The sequence below is a fragment of the Oncorhynchus kisutch genome, linkage group LG18 (genome assembly GCF_002021735.2).
Source record: "Oncorhynchus kisutch isolate 150728-3 linkage group LG18, Okis_V2, whole genome shotgun sequence".
Taxonomy (NCBI): Eukaryota; Metazoa; Chordata; class Actinopteri; order Salmoniformes; family Salmonidae; genus Oncorhynchus; species Oncorhynchus kisutch.
In genome coordinates, this window is record NC_034191.2 from 43300498 (window position 1) to 43318994 (window position 18497).

The 18497-nt window shown below is 44.8% G+C and overlaps 3 protein-coding genes across 4 annotated transcripts; all 3 read left to right on the forward strand.

The window, feature by feature from the left end:
* The first annotated feature begins 4218 nt into the window (after positions 1 to 4218).
* Positions 4219 to 10109, forward strand: LOC109909339 (probable zinc transporter protein DDB_G0282067). 2 transcript variants are annotated; one of them, XM_031796099.1, is made up of 6 exons: positions 4219 to 4445; positions 4693 to 4740; positions 5116 to 5730; positions 5871 to 6245; positions 7612 to 8068; positions 8169 to 10109. In XM_031796099.1, the coding sequence occupies exons 3-6, from the start codon at positions 5121 to 5123 to the stop codon at positions 8479 to 8481; spliced, it is 1755 nt and encodes a 584-aa protein (XP_031651959.1). In that variant the 5' UTR covers positions 4219 to 4445; positions 4693 to 4740; positions 5116 to 5120; the 3' UTR covers positions 8482 to 10109. The 2 variants fall into 2 exon arrangements, with proteins under 2 accessions (XP_031651959.1, XP_031651960.1); XM_031796100.1 differs by lacking the exon at positions 4693 to 4740 and having other exon boundaries at positions 4220 to 4445.
* A 3601-nt stretch (positions 10110 to 13710) lies between these two features.
* Positions 13711 to 14412, forward strand: LOC116354708 (zinc transporter 1-like). Its single transcript, XM_031795287.1, has 2 exons — positions 13711 to 13994; positions 14100 to 14412. The coding sequence occupies exons 1-2, from the start codon at positions 13711 to 13713 to the stop codon at positions 14410 to 14412; spliced, it is 597 nt and encodes a 198-aa protein (XP_031651147.1).
* A 2204-nt stretch (positions 14413 to 16616) lies between these two features.
* LOC116354709 (zinc transporter 1-like) lies at positions 16617 to 17497 on the forward strand. The gene is made up of 2 exons (XM_031795288.1): positions 16617 to 16900; positions 17007 to 17497. The coding sequence occupies exons 1-2, from the start codon at positions 16617 to 16619 to the stop codon at positions 17317 to 17319; spliced, it is 597 nt and encodes a 198-aa protein (XP_031651148.1). The 3' UTR covers positions 17320 to 17497.
* The last annotated feature ends 1000 nt before the right edge of the window (positions 17498 to 18497 follow it).

Sequence of the window (18497 nt, forward strand, 5' to 3'; positions counted from 1 at the left end):
AGTCCCACCTGTGGTAAATTCAATTGGTTGGACATGATTTGGAAACACACACCCCTGTCTATATAAGGTCCCACGGTTGACGGTGCATGTCAGAGCAAAAATCAAGCCTTGAGGTCGAAGGAATTGTCAATAGTGCTCCGAGACCGGGGCGGCAGGGTAGCTTAGTGGTTAGAGCGTTGGACTAGTAACCGGAAGGTTGCAAGTTCAAACCCCCGAGCTGACAAGGTACAAATCTGTCGTTCTGCCCCTGAACAGGCAGTTAACCCACAGTTCCTAGGCCGTCATTGAAAATAAGAATTTGTTCTTAACTGACTTGCCTAGTTAAATAAAGGTAAAATAAAAAAATACAAAAAACAGGATTGTGTTGAGGCACAGATCTTGGGAAGGGTACCAAAAAATGTCTCCCTCAATGAAGAACACAGTGGCTTCCCTCATTCTTAAATGGAAGTTAGGAACTACCAAGACTCTTCCTAGAGCTGGTCTGCCCAGCCAAACTGAGCAATCGGTGCCATGATTACTGTATATATGTGATAACCTTTGTATGCTTGCAATGTGCAATGATGAAAAAGTACTGGGTAAATGGAGATGTACTGCTTTAGTTCTCAGACTGAGAATGGTCTGCACCTGCTGATAATCACGCAGCCTCAAGGCCCGAGATAGCAGAGTGAGAAACCACAGTCTAGACATGTTTTTCTCATTTTAGATACTTTGTATCTAATCCAATGCAACAATATGATTGGCGGTAGGTTGTCTGCACCAACTAGTATAAGGAGGGTTGTTTCGCCACACATCTTTACTATAAACTACAGAGGTATTCTGTATGTGATTCTGTCTGCAATTGCATTTTATTACTTAGAAGTTATATACCTGTGTCTGTGTCCTCTATCTGGAAGACTGATTGTTGAAGGAAACTTACATCACCCCATGCAAAGGACCACCCAACAGCAGCATCATGCTGTGGGGATGTTTTTCAGCGGCAGGGAGACTAGTCAGGATCGAGAGAAAGATGAATGGAGCAAAGTACAGAGAGAGCCTTGATGCTCCAGAGCGCTCCGGACCTCAGACTGGGGTGAAGGTTCACCTTCCAACAGGACAACGACTCTAAGCACACAGCCAAGACAACGCAGGAGTGGCTTCGGGACAAGTCTGAATGTCCTTGAGTGACCCAGCCAGAGCTTGGACTTGAACCTGACCGAACATCTCTGGAGAGACTTGAAAATAGCTTTGCAGCGATGCTCCCCTTCCAACCTGACAGAGCTTGAGAAGGATCTGCAGAGAAGAATGGGAGAAACTCCCCAAATACAGGTGTGCCAAGCATGTAGCGTCATATCCAAGAAGACTTGAGGCTGTAATCACTGCCAAAAGTACTACAACAAAGTACTGAGTAAAGGGTCTGAATACTTATCAAATTACATATTTCAGTTTTTTTAAATGTTATATTTATTCTTATTGATACTATGTGCATATACTGAACAAAAATATGAAGCACAACATGTAAAGTGTTGGTCCCATGTTTCATAAGCTGAAATAAAAGAGCCCAGAAATTTTCCATGCACACAAAAAGCTTATGTCTCAAATTTTGTGCACAAATTTGTTCACATCCCTGTTAGTGAGCATTTCACCTTTGCCAAGACAATCAATCCACTTGACAGGTTTGGCATATCAAGAAGCTGATTAAACAACATTACACAGGAGCACCTTGTGCTGGGAACAACAAAAGGCCACTCAAATGTGCAGTTTTGTCACAACACAATGCTGCAATTGGTATGCTGACGACAGAAATGTCCCCCGGGTCTGTTGCGAGAGACCAGCCACCTGGACAGCTGATGAAACTGAAGAGTATTTCTGTCTGTAATAAAGCCCTTTTGTGGGTGGGCCTGGCTCCCAAGTGGGTGCGCCCCTGACCAGACATGGGAAATCCATAGATTACAGGGTCTACAGTCAATCACGGACTACAGGAAGAAATCCAGCCCAGTCACGGACCAGGATGTCTTGCTCCCAGGCAGACTAAATAACTTTTTGCCCGCTTTGAGGACAATACAGTGCCACTGACACGGCCTGCAACGAAAACATGCGGTCTCTCCTTCACTGCAGCCGAGGTGAGTAAGACATTTAAACGTGTTAACCCTCGCAAGGCTGCAGGCCCAGACGGCATCCCCAGCCGCGCCCTCAGAGCATGCGCACACCAGCTGGCCGGTGTGTTTACGGACATATTCAACCAATCCCTATACCAGTCTGCTGTTCCCACATGCTTCAAGAGGGCCACCATTGTTCCTGTTCCCAAGAAAGCTAAGGTAACTGAGCTAAACGACTACCGCCCCGTAGCACTCACTTCCGTCATCATGAAGTGCTTTGAGAGACTAGTCAAGGACCATATCACCTCCACCCTACCTGACACCCTAGACCCACTCCAATTTGCTTACCGCCCAAATAGGTCCACAGACGATGCAATCTCAACCACACTGCACACTGCCCTAACCCATCTGGACAAGAGGAATACCTATGTGAGAATGCTGTTCATCGACTACAGCTCGGCATTCAACACCATAGTACCCTCCAAGCTCGTCATCAAGCTCGAGACCCTGGGTCTCGACCCCGCCCTGTGCAACTGGGTACTGGACTTCCTGACGGGCCGCCCCCAGGTGGTGAGGGTAGGCAACAACATCTCCTCCCCGCTGATCCTCAACACTGGGGCCCCACAAGGGTGCATTCTGAGCCCTCTCCTGTACTCCCTGTTCACCCACGACTGCGTGGCCACGCACGCCTCCAACTCAATCATCAAGTTTGCGGACGACACAACAGTGGTAGGCTTGATTACCAACAACGACGAGACGGCCTACAGGGAGGAGGTGAGGGCCCTCGGAGTGTGGTGTCAGGAAAATAACCTCACACTCAACGTCAACAAAACTAAGGAGATGATTGTGGACTTCAGGAAACAGCAGAGGGAACACCCCCTATCCACATCGATGGAACAGTAGTGGAGAGGATAGCACGTTTTAAGTTCCTCGGCATACACATCACAGACAAACTGAATTGGTCCACTCACACAGACAGCATCGTGAAGAAGGCGCAGCGGCGCCTCTTCAACCTCAGGAGGCTGAAGAAATTTGGCTTGTCACCAAAAGCACTCACAAACTTCTACAGATGCACAATCGAGAGCATCCTGGCGGGCTGTATCACCGTCTGGTACGGCAACTGCTCCGGCCTCAACCGTAAGGCTCTCCAGAGGGTAGTGAGGTCTGCACAACGCATCACCAGGGGCAAACTACCTGCCCTCCAGGACACCTACACCACCCGATGTTACAGGAAGGCCATAAAGATCATCAAGGACATCAACCACCCGAGCCACTGCCTGTTCACCCCGCTATCATCCAGAAGGCGAGGTCAGTACAGGTGCATCAAAGCTGGGACCGGGAGACTGAAAAACAGCTTCTATCTCAAGGCCATCAGACTGTTAAACAGCCACCACTAACATTGAGTGGCTGCTGCCAACACACTGACACTGACACTGACTCAACTCCAGCCACTTTAATAATGGGAATTGATGGGAAATGATGTAAATATATCACTAGCCACTTTAAACAATGCTACCTTATATAATGTTACTTACCCTACATTATTCATCTCATATGCATACGTATATACTGTACTCTATATCATCGACTGCATCCTTATGTAATACATGTATCACTAGCCACTAACTATGCCACTTTGTTTACATACTCATCTCATATGTATATACTGTACTCGATACCATCTACTGTATCTTGCCTATGCTGCTCTGTACCATCACTCATTCATATATCCTTATGTACATATTCTTTATCCCCTTACACTGTGTATAAGACAGTAGTTTTGGAATTGTTAGTTAGATTACTTGTTGGTTATTACTGCATTGTCGGAACTAGAAGCACAAGCATTTCGCTACACTCGCATTAACATCTGCTAACCATGTGTATGTGACAAATAAAATTAGATTTGATTTGATTAGGCCCTAATCAATTTATTTAAATTGACATGATTTCCTTGTATGAACTGTAACTGAATAAAATCGTTAACGTTTTTGCATGTTGCGTTTATATTGTTGTTCAGCATAGTATCATCTTTGTTCAGGTTTAAATTATTTTCACTCGGCATCATCTTTTCCTGAAGTGTGGTCAGTAAAGGGTTAAATGGGTGGGTGGGCTTTCCTCTTAACCCCCACAAGGGAATGGGACAGCGGATAAATGAGGAGGATGATGAGAGCGAATCACCTCACATGACAGCGATTATAACCTGGGAGTTTGGTGGGCGTGGGAGAGAAAGAGAACGAGAGGGAGAGAGAGAATAACAGAGCACAGAACACGTGAAGAAATGTCTTAATTCGGCGCGCAAATGTGCATGTATTATCTCACCGCCATTTACCGGGTGATTATTTGACGCTTGTGATCTACCGTTCATCAAAGGTAAAGAAACTCTAAAACAATAATATATTAATTCCTACCATTAAAAAGTGATAGTGGCAAACCATTTGCCAGGGACTTTTTTTTTCTTCCGTCAGACTAGCCTACATTTAAGTGCTCTGAATTTGGAGCATATTGGTAAATTCATATGGTAGTGTGTGTGTGTGTGTGTGTGTGTGTGTGTGTGCACGCGTGCCAAGCAGGTTATTTATTCATGCTGTGAAACATGAATTCCTATGTGACTTTTTAGGATCAGCTAGGCTGGAGTATTCGTGAGTTTGGTTGGGACCATTGCAAGGTAACACATTCCACTGAACAAGAGACATGCTAAAGCTCCTTTGATACATTTCAAATCAAAATTGTCAATTTATGGCACTGGGCAGACAGGCTAATACTAAAGGTTAAAGAAGGTGCCTGGTTTGTTTGTTTCTATCAGTGCAGTCTTAGAAAAAAAGGTGCTATCTAGAACCTAAAAGAGTTGTCCCCATAGAAGAATTGGAGTGTACATTGTACTTTGGGTAACCAAATAACCTTTGCAGCAGTGGTCATTAATAGGAAGTCCTGGCTTTTACAGACCTTTATGTCATTTTTACATTAACTTGCATCTGATGGGCTGCTCCACCAATATCGAGCATGACATTTGACTTTTTCGTGTGCCTGTATCTTCTGACAGGTGAGATGGCGAGCAGGTTGGGGCTCCCCCATGACAGTTCCCTGCACAGATGCATGCTGGTCCTGACCTTCCTGCTCCTACTGTGTGAGATCGTTGTCAGCCGCCTCTGTAACTCCCTCATCACCATGGTGGATGTCTTCCACACCCTCTTCATCCTCATGCACATGGCTCTTCCTCAACCCACCCTGGGCAGAGGTTCCCCAAAACCCCCACCTGCCTCCCCTCTCTCCACCCCCAACACCTCCACCCCCACTCAGTCACCTGTCAAAACTCCCCCATATTCCCCAGCCACCTCCGGTGTGTTCCCCAGACCGCTCACCCCTGTGGCCTCCCTGTGTGGCCTGTACTACAGTGGGGCGAGGGTCCAGCCCCTGGGGGCTCTGATCTCAGCTCTTCTGCTGGCTGCTTTGTGTGTCTCTGTCTCTCTAGAGATCCTCAGCCACACCCTGCAGCCCCACCCTATACAGCGCCCTCTTTTGGCCACGGTGATGGGGGCTGTCAGCCTGCTCTACAACCTCCTGGTGCTGGGTCTCAGCTGGGGTAGCTGGCTTGGGACCAAGACTAGAGCTGCCTGGGAGGGGGAGGAGAGCTCTGTCCTTGGTGTGAATGGAAAAGGCACAGTGCATTCTTTGCTTTTAATATTAATGTCTGTTTGGGAGGGAATTGTGTACAAGTTCTGCATTATTATAGTAGGTTCAGTAGAATATAAGCAATGAGCATCTGTTTGTTTTTCCATTCTTTCCAACACACCACAGTCAAGGTCCAGACCAAAGACAGCAATGCAGTGGGGGGAGAGAATTACATCAGTAACCTCCCTACATCTCTAGATGGTGCCTTCCAAGATGGAACACTTGTACTCTGTAACCCTGGGACCTCCAGTGTCCTGAACCCTGACAGTGATACTCCGCACCCATCCCAGACATCCCCACTCCATACCGTGGCCCCTCAGGGTCCCCTTTCAGCCCACTGCCACGGAGCACACACACTCCCTGCAGACGAGCACACACTCCCTGCAGACTGCAGAACTTCAGAGACACCAAGCAGCTTCCCACATCCAGTGGCCAGTGTCTGTCATCCAAAGGACCCCCACTCTGAAGTGTCTAAGTATAGGGCCTGCATGGGACACAGAGGTGAGGAATGGTAGGAGCCTTTGGCCTTGGCAGTACATTTTACTATTTGGTAGATGAGTCATTTCTATGCTTGGGGACCATGTTGCATTTTGTGGTCTTATCTGTCCTAGTCTGGAATTTAAACAACAAATCAAAAGGAGGACTAGGGAGTCGAGACATGGTCAAAGACAATCCACTTATTTTTTTGGGGTGGGGAGGGCTACACCCCATCCCCTGATTGGAGTAAACTATCAGACAACAATACTTGTACTGCGACATACAGCCATTTTCACTCATGTACATGTAGTTAAATAATTATACATACCTGTATATCCCTAATTTCCTTTTTCTGCACATGCTGGATTTTCACTCACAGCAGCCAATCCACCATTCATTCTGATTTGAACTCCAACCCTCCGATGTCCACAGATGAACCCATCTTTCCCAGCAAAATACCATTTTGTCTTGCAAAAGGAAATAGCATCTCCCCATTTTACTGTGATGTCTTACGAGGGTCTTGAACCTCCCTATTTTTAAAATGTTTACTGATATTTCCCTATAAAATAAACACATTACCCAAGACTATAATGATATTTCCCATTGACTGATCATGATTTTTCAGATCCCCCAACAATATCTTGCAGGTCCATCTGAACCTGGATATTATGACATAGCCATCACAGAAGTGGTCCACCGATGGACAGCACTAGTAAAGATGCCCTATTTATTCTGTTTCCTCATGGCTGCCCCGGTCAGACTGTTCAATGTCCTACATATTGAGCATTCTTTTTATAGCAAGTATTTTATATAATAGTTTAAATTGAAATGAGCTAATTGATGTGTGATATATTATGTTCCAGAAAAACAGTTGCTTTCAAACTAGTGATTTTGTGCCTAGATTATGCATTTATGAAGTACACATTGACACTTCCAGCCCACTACAAAAAAAGTAGTAGGCACAAAATCACTAGTTTGGAAGCAACTGTTTTTCTGGAACCTGTGCTGTGCCATTTCCCCCCATCTGGGCCAGCCCCCCAGCAATTCGATTTCAACCAATGAGCTTCAGCCCCTTGCTATATGAGTGACAGCTAGCAAGATGCACATGATGCACACACACAGCAGCACGACAGAGAGAATAATGACATGGTGCACTTATCTGCACATTTTCTGGGACCACTTTTGTCTCGTTAACACTACTTTCAGAACTACTGGGTAAAAAGTAACCAAAAGTACCAGAGAATCTCTAAGTGAGACAGAGGTGTTTTTCAATGTTTATACTAATCAAGTTAAGCCATTTCATGGGTGGCAGACAGACTAATTATTACATTATTTCAGATTTGTTCAGTTCTTCCTGCCTTACCCTCTTTTTATCCTGTCTCCTCCTCAGGAAATCAGACAGACCCCACCACAGCCTCAGCCCTAAAGTCAGAAAGCCCTACAAGCCTCAGTGTCCAACTTCCCGCCTGCCTCCCATCCCTCATCGCCCTCACTCAGGCACTGCTAGGTTCCATCCTGGCACTCACCAACGGACTTACCCTGCTACTACTGGGCCCAGACTGCATGCATGGCTCTGGGGCCTGTGGCCCCTTCGTCTACCTGGACCCTGGCTTCTCCATGGTGGCTGTGGGGGTGCTGCTGGCCACCACTCTGCCCCAGGTGTGCCGCTACGGTTGGCTGCTGCTCCAGGCCGTCCCGCCCCAGGTGTGTGTGTCTGATCTGGGCCGGCGGATCGCCAGTGTGCCAGGGGTGCAGGCGGTGCACGACCTCCACGTGTGGCAGCTGACAGAGAGCTGCCTGGTGGCGTCTGTACATGTCCACTGCCACGCTGGGTTCCAGATACACAGGTTTGTGTCTGTTTTTATAGTACAATGCATGTTGCCGATGGGGAAATGGTTTTGGATGGACAGTAAATATAGTTAACTCAATATGCATCTATTCCCACAGGTGTGGTGATCTGTTGTCGGGGGTCACCAAGGTGCTGCAGAGTGTAGGTGTGAGCTGCTGCACCGTACAACCAGAGTTCCTCCTCTCTACTCCCACAGCCAACGGCAACCTGGATAACAACAGCACCAACCCCGCCATCATCCATAGGGAGATGCCCTCACACCTCGCCTGCAGCCTGGCCTGTGGGAAGGGCTGTGCTGGGAAGATGTGCTGTGCTCCTCTGGAAGAAGGGTCTACAGAGCCACTGGCACCCCCTGCTGGGGAAACTGAGGAGGAGCCTCACGTGCTGATCATCGAGAACACCTTTCTTTGAGGGAAGGACCTCTAGGATGTATCTCAGTAGTGTAGAGTGGGCTCCTTGCATCCTTTTCTTCATATGAAACTGATGTGAGAGGTCTGAAGTGGAGCAAACCACTTTTGGCAAATAAGATTCAGCTTGGGGATTGAATAGAATACATTATTATTGTCAGAATATTCATAAAGACTTGTGTCCCCATGTCATTGAGGTACTTTTAGAGAGCTAGATAGCCTAATGTAAGAATTAGGCTCAGTTAAAGAGTAGAAATCCCAGTAGTCATCATGCGTGTGTGTATTTTGGGATGGGGTGGGATAATAAACACCATTCCTATGGGTACTCAGAAAGGGCCTGTATGTGTACTGTATCTACTGTATGTATGTATGTATGTACTACATCATTATGTTGGGATTGTATTTCATTGTATTAACACGGTGCCATAACAAAGATACAGTAGATTGTAAGCCAAGTCACTCACCTAATTAAGTGTTTATTCAATAATGCCATTTCAACATACACTACCGTTGAAAAGTTTGGGGTCACTTAGAAATGTCCATGTTTTTGGAAAAAAAAGCAGCCAGAAATGGTCCATTAAAATAACATCAAATTGATCAGAAATACAGTGTAGACATTGTTAATGTTGAAAATGACTATTGTAGCTGGAAATGGCTGATTTTTCTATGGAATTTCTACATAGGTGTACAGATGCCCATTATCAGCAACCATCACTCCTGTGTTCCAATGGCACGTTGTGTTAGCTAATCCAAGTTTATCATTTTAAAAGGCTGATTGATCATTAGAAAACCCTTTTGCAATCATGTTAGCACAGCTGAAAACTGTTGTTCTGTTTAAAGAAGCAATAAAACTGTCCTTTAGACTAGTTGAGTATCTGGAGCATCAGCATTTGTGGGTTCGATTACAGGCTCAAAATGGCCAGAAACAAATCATTTTCTTCTGAAACTCGTCAGTCTAGTCTGAGAAATGAAGGCTATTCCATGTGAGAAATTTCCAAGAAACTAACCAGAATCGAAAGAGGAGTGGGAGGCCCTAGTGCACAACTGAGCAAGAGGACGAGTACATTAGTCTCTAGTTTGAGAAACAGACACCTCACAAGTCCTCAACTGGCAGCTTTATTAAATAGTACCCTTAAAACACCAGTCACAATGTCAAGATTGAAGAGGTGATTTCGGGATGCTGGCCTTTTAGGCAGCATTGCAAAGAAAAAGCCGTATCTCAGACTGGCCAATAAAAAGAAAAGATTAACATGTGCAAAAGAACACAGACACTGGACAGAGGAACTCTGCCTATAAGGCCAACATCCCGGAGTCGCCTCTTCACTGTGGATGTTGAGACTGGTGTTTTGCGGCTACTAACATTAACAATGTCTACACTGTATTTCTGATCAATTTGATGTTATTTTAATGGACAAAAAAACGTGCTTTTCTTTCAAAAACAAGGACATTTCTAAGTGAGCCCAAACTTTTGAATGGTAGTGTATTTTCACTGCCATTATTGCACATTAATGACAAAGTTGTATGTCTAATCATTCACTTTTTGTGTACATTGAATGTGTAAAATATTTAGGGCTGTCAAACAATCACAGTAATTGATGGAGTTAATTGCAAAATAAAGATTTTTACATTTAATTAAAAGGCAGTGCATTGAGGTAGAGGCATACTATGCTTTGATTGTAAGGGACGGAAACACAACATTATCTACAACATAATTTTCACCGTAAACAACACAAATATCACTAACATATAGCTATTAATGCTCCCAATGTTTAAGTATGTCTACTCCCTCTTATCAATGTTCTTGAAGTTTAATAACACTTGAGCACAGCAGACAAACACACATAAGCACATACGCTCTCTTGTGTAACGATAGCAGATTTTAGAGAAACAACAAATGTCGGTACATATAAGTGTCTTATATCGGCTGAAAGCTTAAATTATTGTTAATATAACTGCACTATCCAATTTACAGTAGCTATTACTGCTAAATAATGCCATGCTATTGTTTGAGGAGAGCTCCTAACAACAAAACACTTTTTTCACCGCGATAGGTTTGATAAATTCAACTCTGAAGGTGAAATGTGTACCTAAATTCTGAAATCTTGCTCTGATTTATCATCCAAAGGGTCCCAGAGATAACATGAAGTGTCGTTTTGTTAGATAAAATCATTTTTCATATTCTAAAAAGGTCCATATAGCATGCACGATCGATTTTGTACTTTACTCGTTCAATTTGCAAAGAAAGGAATCTGAAAATCTAACCCTAAACATTGTTTCAACCAGTCAAACCACGTATTTATTCCTCAGAGATCCTAGAACGTAACCAGACTTCACTATATCATTAGGGGTGTAGTATATCCTATAGGACACTAAATTTGGTCAGAGAGCGACGCCTTCATGGCACACCGATGATGCGGCCGAATCTGTCGCAAAATGTAGCTGCTAACCTTGTGCGACAGCAAGCCTTATCCTTTTGGACAAAAATCATAAGGATATGGAGAGTTATAAAGTTATGAAAACTGGGTGTTTTGCAAATGTTGAACTTATAATATGACTACTAATACTGGAAAAGCTAGTCCAAGTAAACAGATTTGATGATATTCTTGCAAAAAAATGTCATGTGAATGTCTCCTTCACAATTTGCCCAAATGTACCTGGGTATGTAGTTGGCTCATACTTCAACTTTGCTCATACACTGCTGCCATCTTGTGGACACTATCGGAATTACAACCAGAGTGATGGCTCGATGTGGGACCTTTCTGTTGCATTTCAAAGATGGTGATCTATTGTGTTATATTCTCCTACATTCAATTCACATTTCCACAAACTTCAAAGTGTTTCCTTTCAAATGGTACCAAGAATATGCATATCCTTGCTTCAGGGCCTGAGCTACAGGCAGTTAGATTTGGATATGTCATTTTAGGTGAAATTTGAAGTAAAGGGGGCTAACCCTAAGAAGTCTCCAAAACACAACATAATGATGTCTTTTCAATGTAGTCGCTTTAACTACCAGTTAATCCAATAGCAAATGTAAGATATGTGTTTCAAATCACCCTTAGAAGTGCTGAAAGTAATATGGTACAGTACTGTAAATTACAGTACAGTTTTCACATTAGGCAATACACTTATTTTACCCAACCAAATTGACAAAAAATCTATCATTTCCATAATACAGTACTGTATATATCCAATGTGTAATCAAAGGTGTGATCAATGAAGACATCCTCTACAAAATAAGTATACTAACTGTAATCAAATGTAACAAATTATTATTTATTTATTTTAAACAATGTTTAGCACACATTAATTTGCATCAAGCCTGTCTTGAGCATTTGGCCATAAATTCTCATCCACATCACAGTAAATGTCCTCATTGTTCATGCACCTTGAGAAAAACCTTTTACCATGGTGAATCCAAGCTTGACATTGGTCTGCGTTGATGTTGTCGCATGCCTCATCCATGGAAGGAGGGTGGCACACCAAACCATCTTAAGAGATAGCTACGCACACAGATATGTTTCCCCCACATTGTGCAGGCACGTGGAGGGTTGCCTGTTGGCCTATGAGCTGGTTTCCATGTATTTGATAACATTCCATTTACTCCGTTCCATACATTATTATGAACTGGACATTATGAACACAGCAGCCTCCTGTGCCTTAGACACCCTTGGAGAATGGGGTCAAAGCTAGGGACCAGCCATTATTTGATGGTGACCCTGGATGCGCAAAATAAACACTCCACCCCTTTTGTTATCAACCAGCCAATCAAATCTTAGCAATTTTGCACCCTTTCGAAAAGCCCTCCCTTAACAAGACACTTCGTTAAATTTCTGTGTTTCTTTCATTATACAGTCACTAAAATGCTTGCGATTTTCATTGTAGAAAAACGTACACACCTTATACTAAATAATACAGTTGCTTTTACCACAACATTTTGTCACCGACACTGAAACATTTATGTACACCCTCAGGTGTATATAGCCACTGTGAACTCTCATTCAAGTGCCCGGATGAGCCTCGGTGGTCCTGGGTGCAGGCTTCAAAACTGTAGCTGCTTAGCGGCAGAGTGGTTCAATTCCACCTTTCGGGCGTCATTTATCAACATTCAAATGTATGGACTTTGATCACCAACAATGTTCGTACGAATTCGTTCATAATATATACTACGCAGCAAAAGAAACGTAACTGTGTTTTTGGAGGTAAATAAATATAAGTAAAAAATTGTGGATGGGCCACCTACGTCCTACCAAATTTTAAGAGATAAGTGCACACATTCCCTCCCCGCACGTTGTCCAGGCCCTTGGACAATGAGCTTCTGCCCACAGTCCTGAGTTTTGGACAGGTTGAACCAGCATCAAGCACCATCACTCTCTAAAAATATATTTTGGTTCGTTATTTTTATAGTACAGTTCCAATATGATATTGTGAAGTAAGTTGCATAGCATGTACATCAAATAGTAACAGTAATACACTATATAGTGCTGTACCTGAACATACTCCGAACCCCAGTGACTTTAAAGACATGCTCCAGAACTTTGGCAACTACTTTTTTTTGTAGTGGGCTGGAAGTGTCAATGTGTACTTCATAAATGCATAATCTATGATCAAAATTACTTACCTCAATTAGGCACAAAATCACTAGTTTGGAAGCAACTGTTTTTCTGGAACCTGTGCTGTGCCATTTCCCCCCATCTGGGCCAGCCCCCCAGCAATTCGATTTCAACCAATGAGCTTCAGCCCCTTGCTATATGAGTGACAGCTAGCAAGATGCACATGACGCACACACACAGCAGCACGACAGAGAGAATAATGACATGGTGCACTTATCTGCACATTTTCTGGGACCACTTTTGGCTCGTTAACACTACTTTCAGAACTACTGGGTAAAAAGTAACCAAAAGTACCAGAGAATCTCTAAGTGAGACAGAGGTGTTTTTCAATGTTTATACTAATCAAGTTAAGCCATTTCATGGGTGGTAGACAGACTAATTATTACATTATTTCAGATTTGTTCAGTTCTTCCTGCCTTAGCCTCTTTTTATCCTGTCTCCTCCTCAGAAAATCAGACAGACCCCACCACAGCCTCAGCCCTAAAGTCAGAAAGCCCTACAAGCCTCAGGGTCCAACTTCCCGCCTGCCTCCCATCCCTCATCGCCCTCACTCAGGCACTGCTAGGTTCCATCCTGGCACTCACCAACGGACTTACCCTGCTACTGCTGGGCCCAGACTGCATATGCATGGCTCTGGGGCCTGTGGCCCCTTCGTCTACCTGGACCCTGGCTTCTCCATGGTGGCTGTGGGGGTGCTGCTGGCCACCACTCTGCCCCAGGTGTGCTGCTACGGTTGGCTGCTGCTCCAGGCCGTCCCGCCCCAGGTGTGTGTGTCTGATCTGGGCCGGCGGATCGCCAGTGTGCCAGGGGTGCAGGCGGTGCACGACCTCCACGTGTGGCAGCTGACAGAGAGCTGCCTGGTGGCGTCTGTACATGTCCACTGCCACGCTGGGTTCCAGATACACAGGTTTGTGTCTGTTGTTATAGTACAATACAATGCATGTTGCTGATGGGGAAATGGTTTTGGATGGACAGTAAATATAGTTAACTCAATATGCAGCTATTCCCACAGGTGTGGTGATCTGTTGTCGGGGGTCACCAAGGTGCTGCAAAGTGTAGGTGTGAGCTGCTGCACCGTACAACCAGAGTTCCTCCTCTCTACTCCCACAGCCAACGGCAACCTGGATAACAACAGCACCAACCCCGCCATCATCCATAGGGAGATGCCCTCAGACCTCGCCTGCAGCCTGGCCTGTGGGAAGGGCTGTGCTGGGAAGATTTGCTGTGCTCCTCTGGAAGAAGGGTCTACAGAGCCACTGGCACCCCCTGCTGGGGAAACTGAGGAGGAGCCTCACGTGCTGATCATCGAGAACACCTTTCTTTGAGGGAAGGACCTCTAGGATGTATCTCAGTAGTGTAGAGTGGGCTCCTTGCATCCTTTTCTTCATATGAAACTGATGTGAGAGGTCTGAAGTGGAGCAAACCACTTTTGGCAAATAAGATTCAGCTTGGGGATTGAATAGAATACATTATTATTGTCAGAATATTCTTAAAGACTTCTGTCCCCATGTCATTGAGGTACTTTTAGAGAGCCAGATAGCCTAATGTAAGAATTAGGCTCAGGTAAAGAGTAGAAATCCCAGTAGTCATCATGCGTGTGTGTATTTTGGGATGGGGTGGGATAATAAACAGCATTCTTATGGGTACTCAGAAAGGGCCTGTATGTGTTTAGCACACATTCATTTGCATCAAGCCTGTCTTGAGCATTTGGCCATAAATTCTCATCCACATCACAGTAAATGTCCTCATTGTTCATGCACCTTGAGAAAAACCTTTTACCATGGTGAATCCAAGCTTGACATTGGTCTGCGCTGATGTTGTCGCATGCCTCATCCATGGAAGGAGGGTGGCACACCAAACCATCTTAAGAGATAGCTACGTACACAGAAATGTTTCCCCCACATTGTGCAGGCACTTGGAGGGTTGCCTGTTGGCCTATGAGCTGGTTTCCATGTATTTGATAACATTCCATTTACTCCGTTCCATACATTATTATGAACTGTACATTTTGAACACAGCAGCCTCCTGTGCCTTAGACACCCTTGGAGAATGGGGTCAAAGCTAGGGACCAGTCATTATTTGATGGTCACCCTGGATGCGCAATATAAACACTCCACCCCTTTTGTTATCAACCAGCCAATCAAATCTTAGTAATTTTGCATTCTTTCGAAAAGCCCTCCCTTAACAAGACACTTCGTTTAATTTCTGTATTTCTTTCATTATACAGTCACTAAAATGCTTGCGATTTTCATTGAAGAAAAACGTACATTCCTTATGCTAAATAATACGGTTGCTTTTACCACAACATTTTGTCACCGACACTGAAACATTTATGTACACCCTCAGGTGTATATAGCCACTGTGAACTCTCATTCAAGTGCCCGGATGAGCCTCGGTGGTCCTGGGTGCAGGCTTCAAACCTGTAGCTGCTTAGCGGCAGAGTGGTTCAATTCCACCTTTCGGGCGTCATTTATAACGTAACTGTGTTTTTGGAGGTAAATAAATATAAGTAAAAAATTGTGGATGGGCCACCTACGTCCTACCAAATTTTAAGAGGTAAGTGCACACATTCCCTCCCCGCACGTTGTCCAGGCCCTTGGACAATGAGCTTCTGCCCACAGTCCTGAGTTTTGGACAGGTTGAACCAGCATCAAGCACCATCACTCTCTAAAAATATATTTTGGTTCGTTATTTTTATAGTACAGTTCCAATATGATATTGTGAAGTAAGTTGCATAGCATGTACATCAAATAGTAACAGTAATACACTATATAGTGCTGTACCTGAACATACTCCGAACCCCAGTGACTTTAAAGACATGCTCCAGAACTTTGGCAACTACTTTTTTTTGTAGTGGGCTGGAAGTGTCAATGTGTACTTCATAAATGCATAATCTATGATCAAAATTACTTACCTCAATTAGGCACAAAATCACTAGTTTGGAAGCAACTGTTTTTCTGGAACCTGTGCTGTGCCATTTCCCCCCATCTGGGCCAGCCCCCCAGCAATTCGATTTCAACCAATGAGCTTCAGCCCCTTGCTATATGAGTGACAGCTAGCAAGATGCACATGACGCACACACACAGCAGCACGACAGAGAGAATAATGACATGGTGCACTTATCTGCACATTTTCTGGGACCACTTTTGGCTCGTTAACACTACTTTCAGAACTACTGGGTAAAAAGTAACCAAAAGTACCAGAGAATCTCTAAGTGAGACAGAGGTGTTTTTCAATGTTTATACTAATCAAGTTAAGCCATTTCATGGGTGGTAGACAGACTAATTATTACATTATTTCAGATTTGTTCAGTTCTTCCTGCCTTAGCCTCTTTTTATCCTGTCTCCTCCTCAGAAAATCAGACAGACCCCACCACAGCCTCAGCCCTAAAGTCAGAAAGCCCTACAAGCCTCAGGGTCCAACTTCCCGCCTGCCTCCCATCCCTCATCGCCCTCACTCAGGCACTGCTAGGTTCCATCCTGGCACTCACCAACGGACTTACCCTGCTACTGCTGGGCCCAGACTGCATATGCATGGCTCTGGGGCCTGTGGCCCCTTCGTCTACCTGGACCCTGGCTTCTCCATGGTGGCTGTGGGGGTGCTGCTGGCCACCACTCTGCCCCAGGTGTGCCGCTACGGTTGGCTGCTGCTCCAGGCCGTCCCGCCCCAGGTGTGTGTGTCTGATCTGGGCCGGCGGATCGCCAGTGTGCCAGGGGTGCAGGCGGTGCACGACCTCCACGTGTGGCAGCTGACAGAGAGCTGCCTGGTGGCGTCTGTACATGTCCACTGCCACGCTGGGTTCCAGATACACAGGTTTGTGTCTGTTGTTATAGTACAATACAATGCATGTTGCCTGATGGGGAAATGGTTTTGGATGGACAGTAAATATAGTTAACTCAATATGCAGCTATTCCCACAGGTGTGGTGATCTGTTGTCGGGGGTCACCAAGGTGCTGCAGAGTGTAGGTGTGAGCTGCTGCACCGTACAGCCAGAGTTCCTCCTCTCTACTCCCACAGCCAACGGCAACCTGGATAACAACAGCACCAACCCCGCCATCATCCATAGGGAGATGCCCTCACACCTCGCCTGCAGCCTGGCCTGTGGGAAGGGCTGTGCTGGGAAGATTTGCTGTGCTCCTCTGGAAGAAGGGTCTACAGAGCCACTGGCACCCCCTGCTGGGGAAACTGAGGAGGAGCCTCACGTGCTGATCATCGAGAACACCTTTCTTTGAGGGAAGGACCTCTAGGATGTATCTCAGTAGTGTAGAGTGGGCTCCTTGCATCCTTTTCTTCATATGAAACTGATGTGAGAGGTCTGAAGTGGAGCAAACCACTTTTGGCAAATAAGATTCAGCTTGGGGATTGAATAGAATACATTATTATTGTCAGAATATTCTTAAAGACTTCTGTCCCCATGTCATTGAGGTACTTTTAGAGAGCCAGATAGCCTAATGTAAGAATTAGGCTCAGGTAAAGAGTAGAAATCCCAGTAGTCATCATGCGTGTGTGTATTTTGGGATGGGGTGGGATAATAAACAGCATTCTTATGGGTACTCAGAAAGGGCCTGTATGTGTTTAGCACACATTCATTTGCATCAAGCCTGTCTTGAGCATTTGGCCATAAATTCTCATCCACATCACAGTAAATGTCCTCATTGTTCATGCACCTTGAGAAAAACCTTTTACCATGGTGAATCCAAGCTTGACATTGGTCTGCGCTGATGTTGTCGCATGCCTCATCCATGGAAGGAGGGTGGCACACCAAACCATCTTAAGAGATAGCTACGTACACAGAAATGTTTCCCCCACATTGTGCAGGCACTTGGAGGGTTGCCTGTTGGCCTATGAGCTGGTTTCCATGTATTTGATAACATTCCATTTACTCCGTTCCATACATTATTATGAACTGTACATTTTGAACACAGCAGCCTCCTGTGCCTTAGACACCCTTGGAGAATGGGGTCAAAGCTAGGGACCAGTCATTATTTGATGGTCACCCTGGATGCGCAATATAAACACTCCACCCCTTTTGTTATCAACCAGCCAATCAAATCTTAGTAATTTTGCATTCTTTCGAAAAGCCCTCCCTTAACAAGACACTTCGTTTAATTTCTGTATTTCTTTCATTATACAGTCACTAAAATGCTTGCGATTTTCATTGAAGAAAAACGTACATTCCTTATGCTAAATAATACGGTTGCTTTTACCACAACATTTTGTCACCGACACTGAAACATTTATGTACACCCTCAGGTGTATATAGCCACTGTGAACTCTCATTCAAGTGCCCGGATGAGCCTCGGTGGTCCTGGGTGCAGGCTTCAAACCTGTAGCTGCTTAGCGGCAGAGTGGTTCAATTCCACCTTTCGGGCGTCATTTATAACGTAACTGTGTTTTTGGAGGTAAATAA

What these genes read in the sequence shown, in the direction of transcription:
- LOC116354708 (XM_031795287.1), top strand. Translation starts at nt 13,711, where the DNA reads ATGCATGGCTCTGGGGCCTGTGGCCCCTTCGTCTACCTGGACCCTGGC. An exon ending in GCTGGGTTCCAGATACACAG is followed by an intron (nt 13,995 to 14,099) that starts GTTTGTGTCTGT and finishes CTATTCCCACAG; the next exon opens with GTGTGGTGATCTGTTGTCGG.
- LOC109909339 (XM_031796099.1), top strand. Translation starts at nt 5,121, where the DNA reads ATGGCGAGCAGGTTGGGGCTCCCCCATGACAGTTCCCTGCACAGATGC. An exon ending in GGCCTGCATGGGACACAGAG is followed by an intron (nt 6,246 to 7,611) that starts GTGAGGAATGGT and finishes TCTCCTCCTCAG; the next exon opens with GAAATCAGACAGACCCCACC. An exon ending in GCTGGGTTCCAGATACACAG is followed by an intron (nt 8,069 to 8,168) that starts GTTTGTGTCTGT and finishes CTATTCCCACAG; the next exon opens with GTGTGGTGATCTGTTGTCGG.
- LOC116354709 (XM_031795288.1), top strand. Translation starts at nt 16,617, where the DNA reads ATGCATGGCTCTGGGGCCTGTGGCCCCTTCGTCTACCTGGACCCTGGC. An exon ending in GCTGGGTTCCAGATACACAG is followed by an intron (nt 16,901 to 17,006) that starts GTTTGTGTCTGT and finishes CTATTCCCACAG; the next exon opens with GTGTGGTGATCTGTTGTCGG.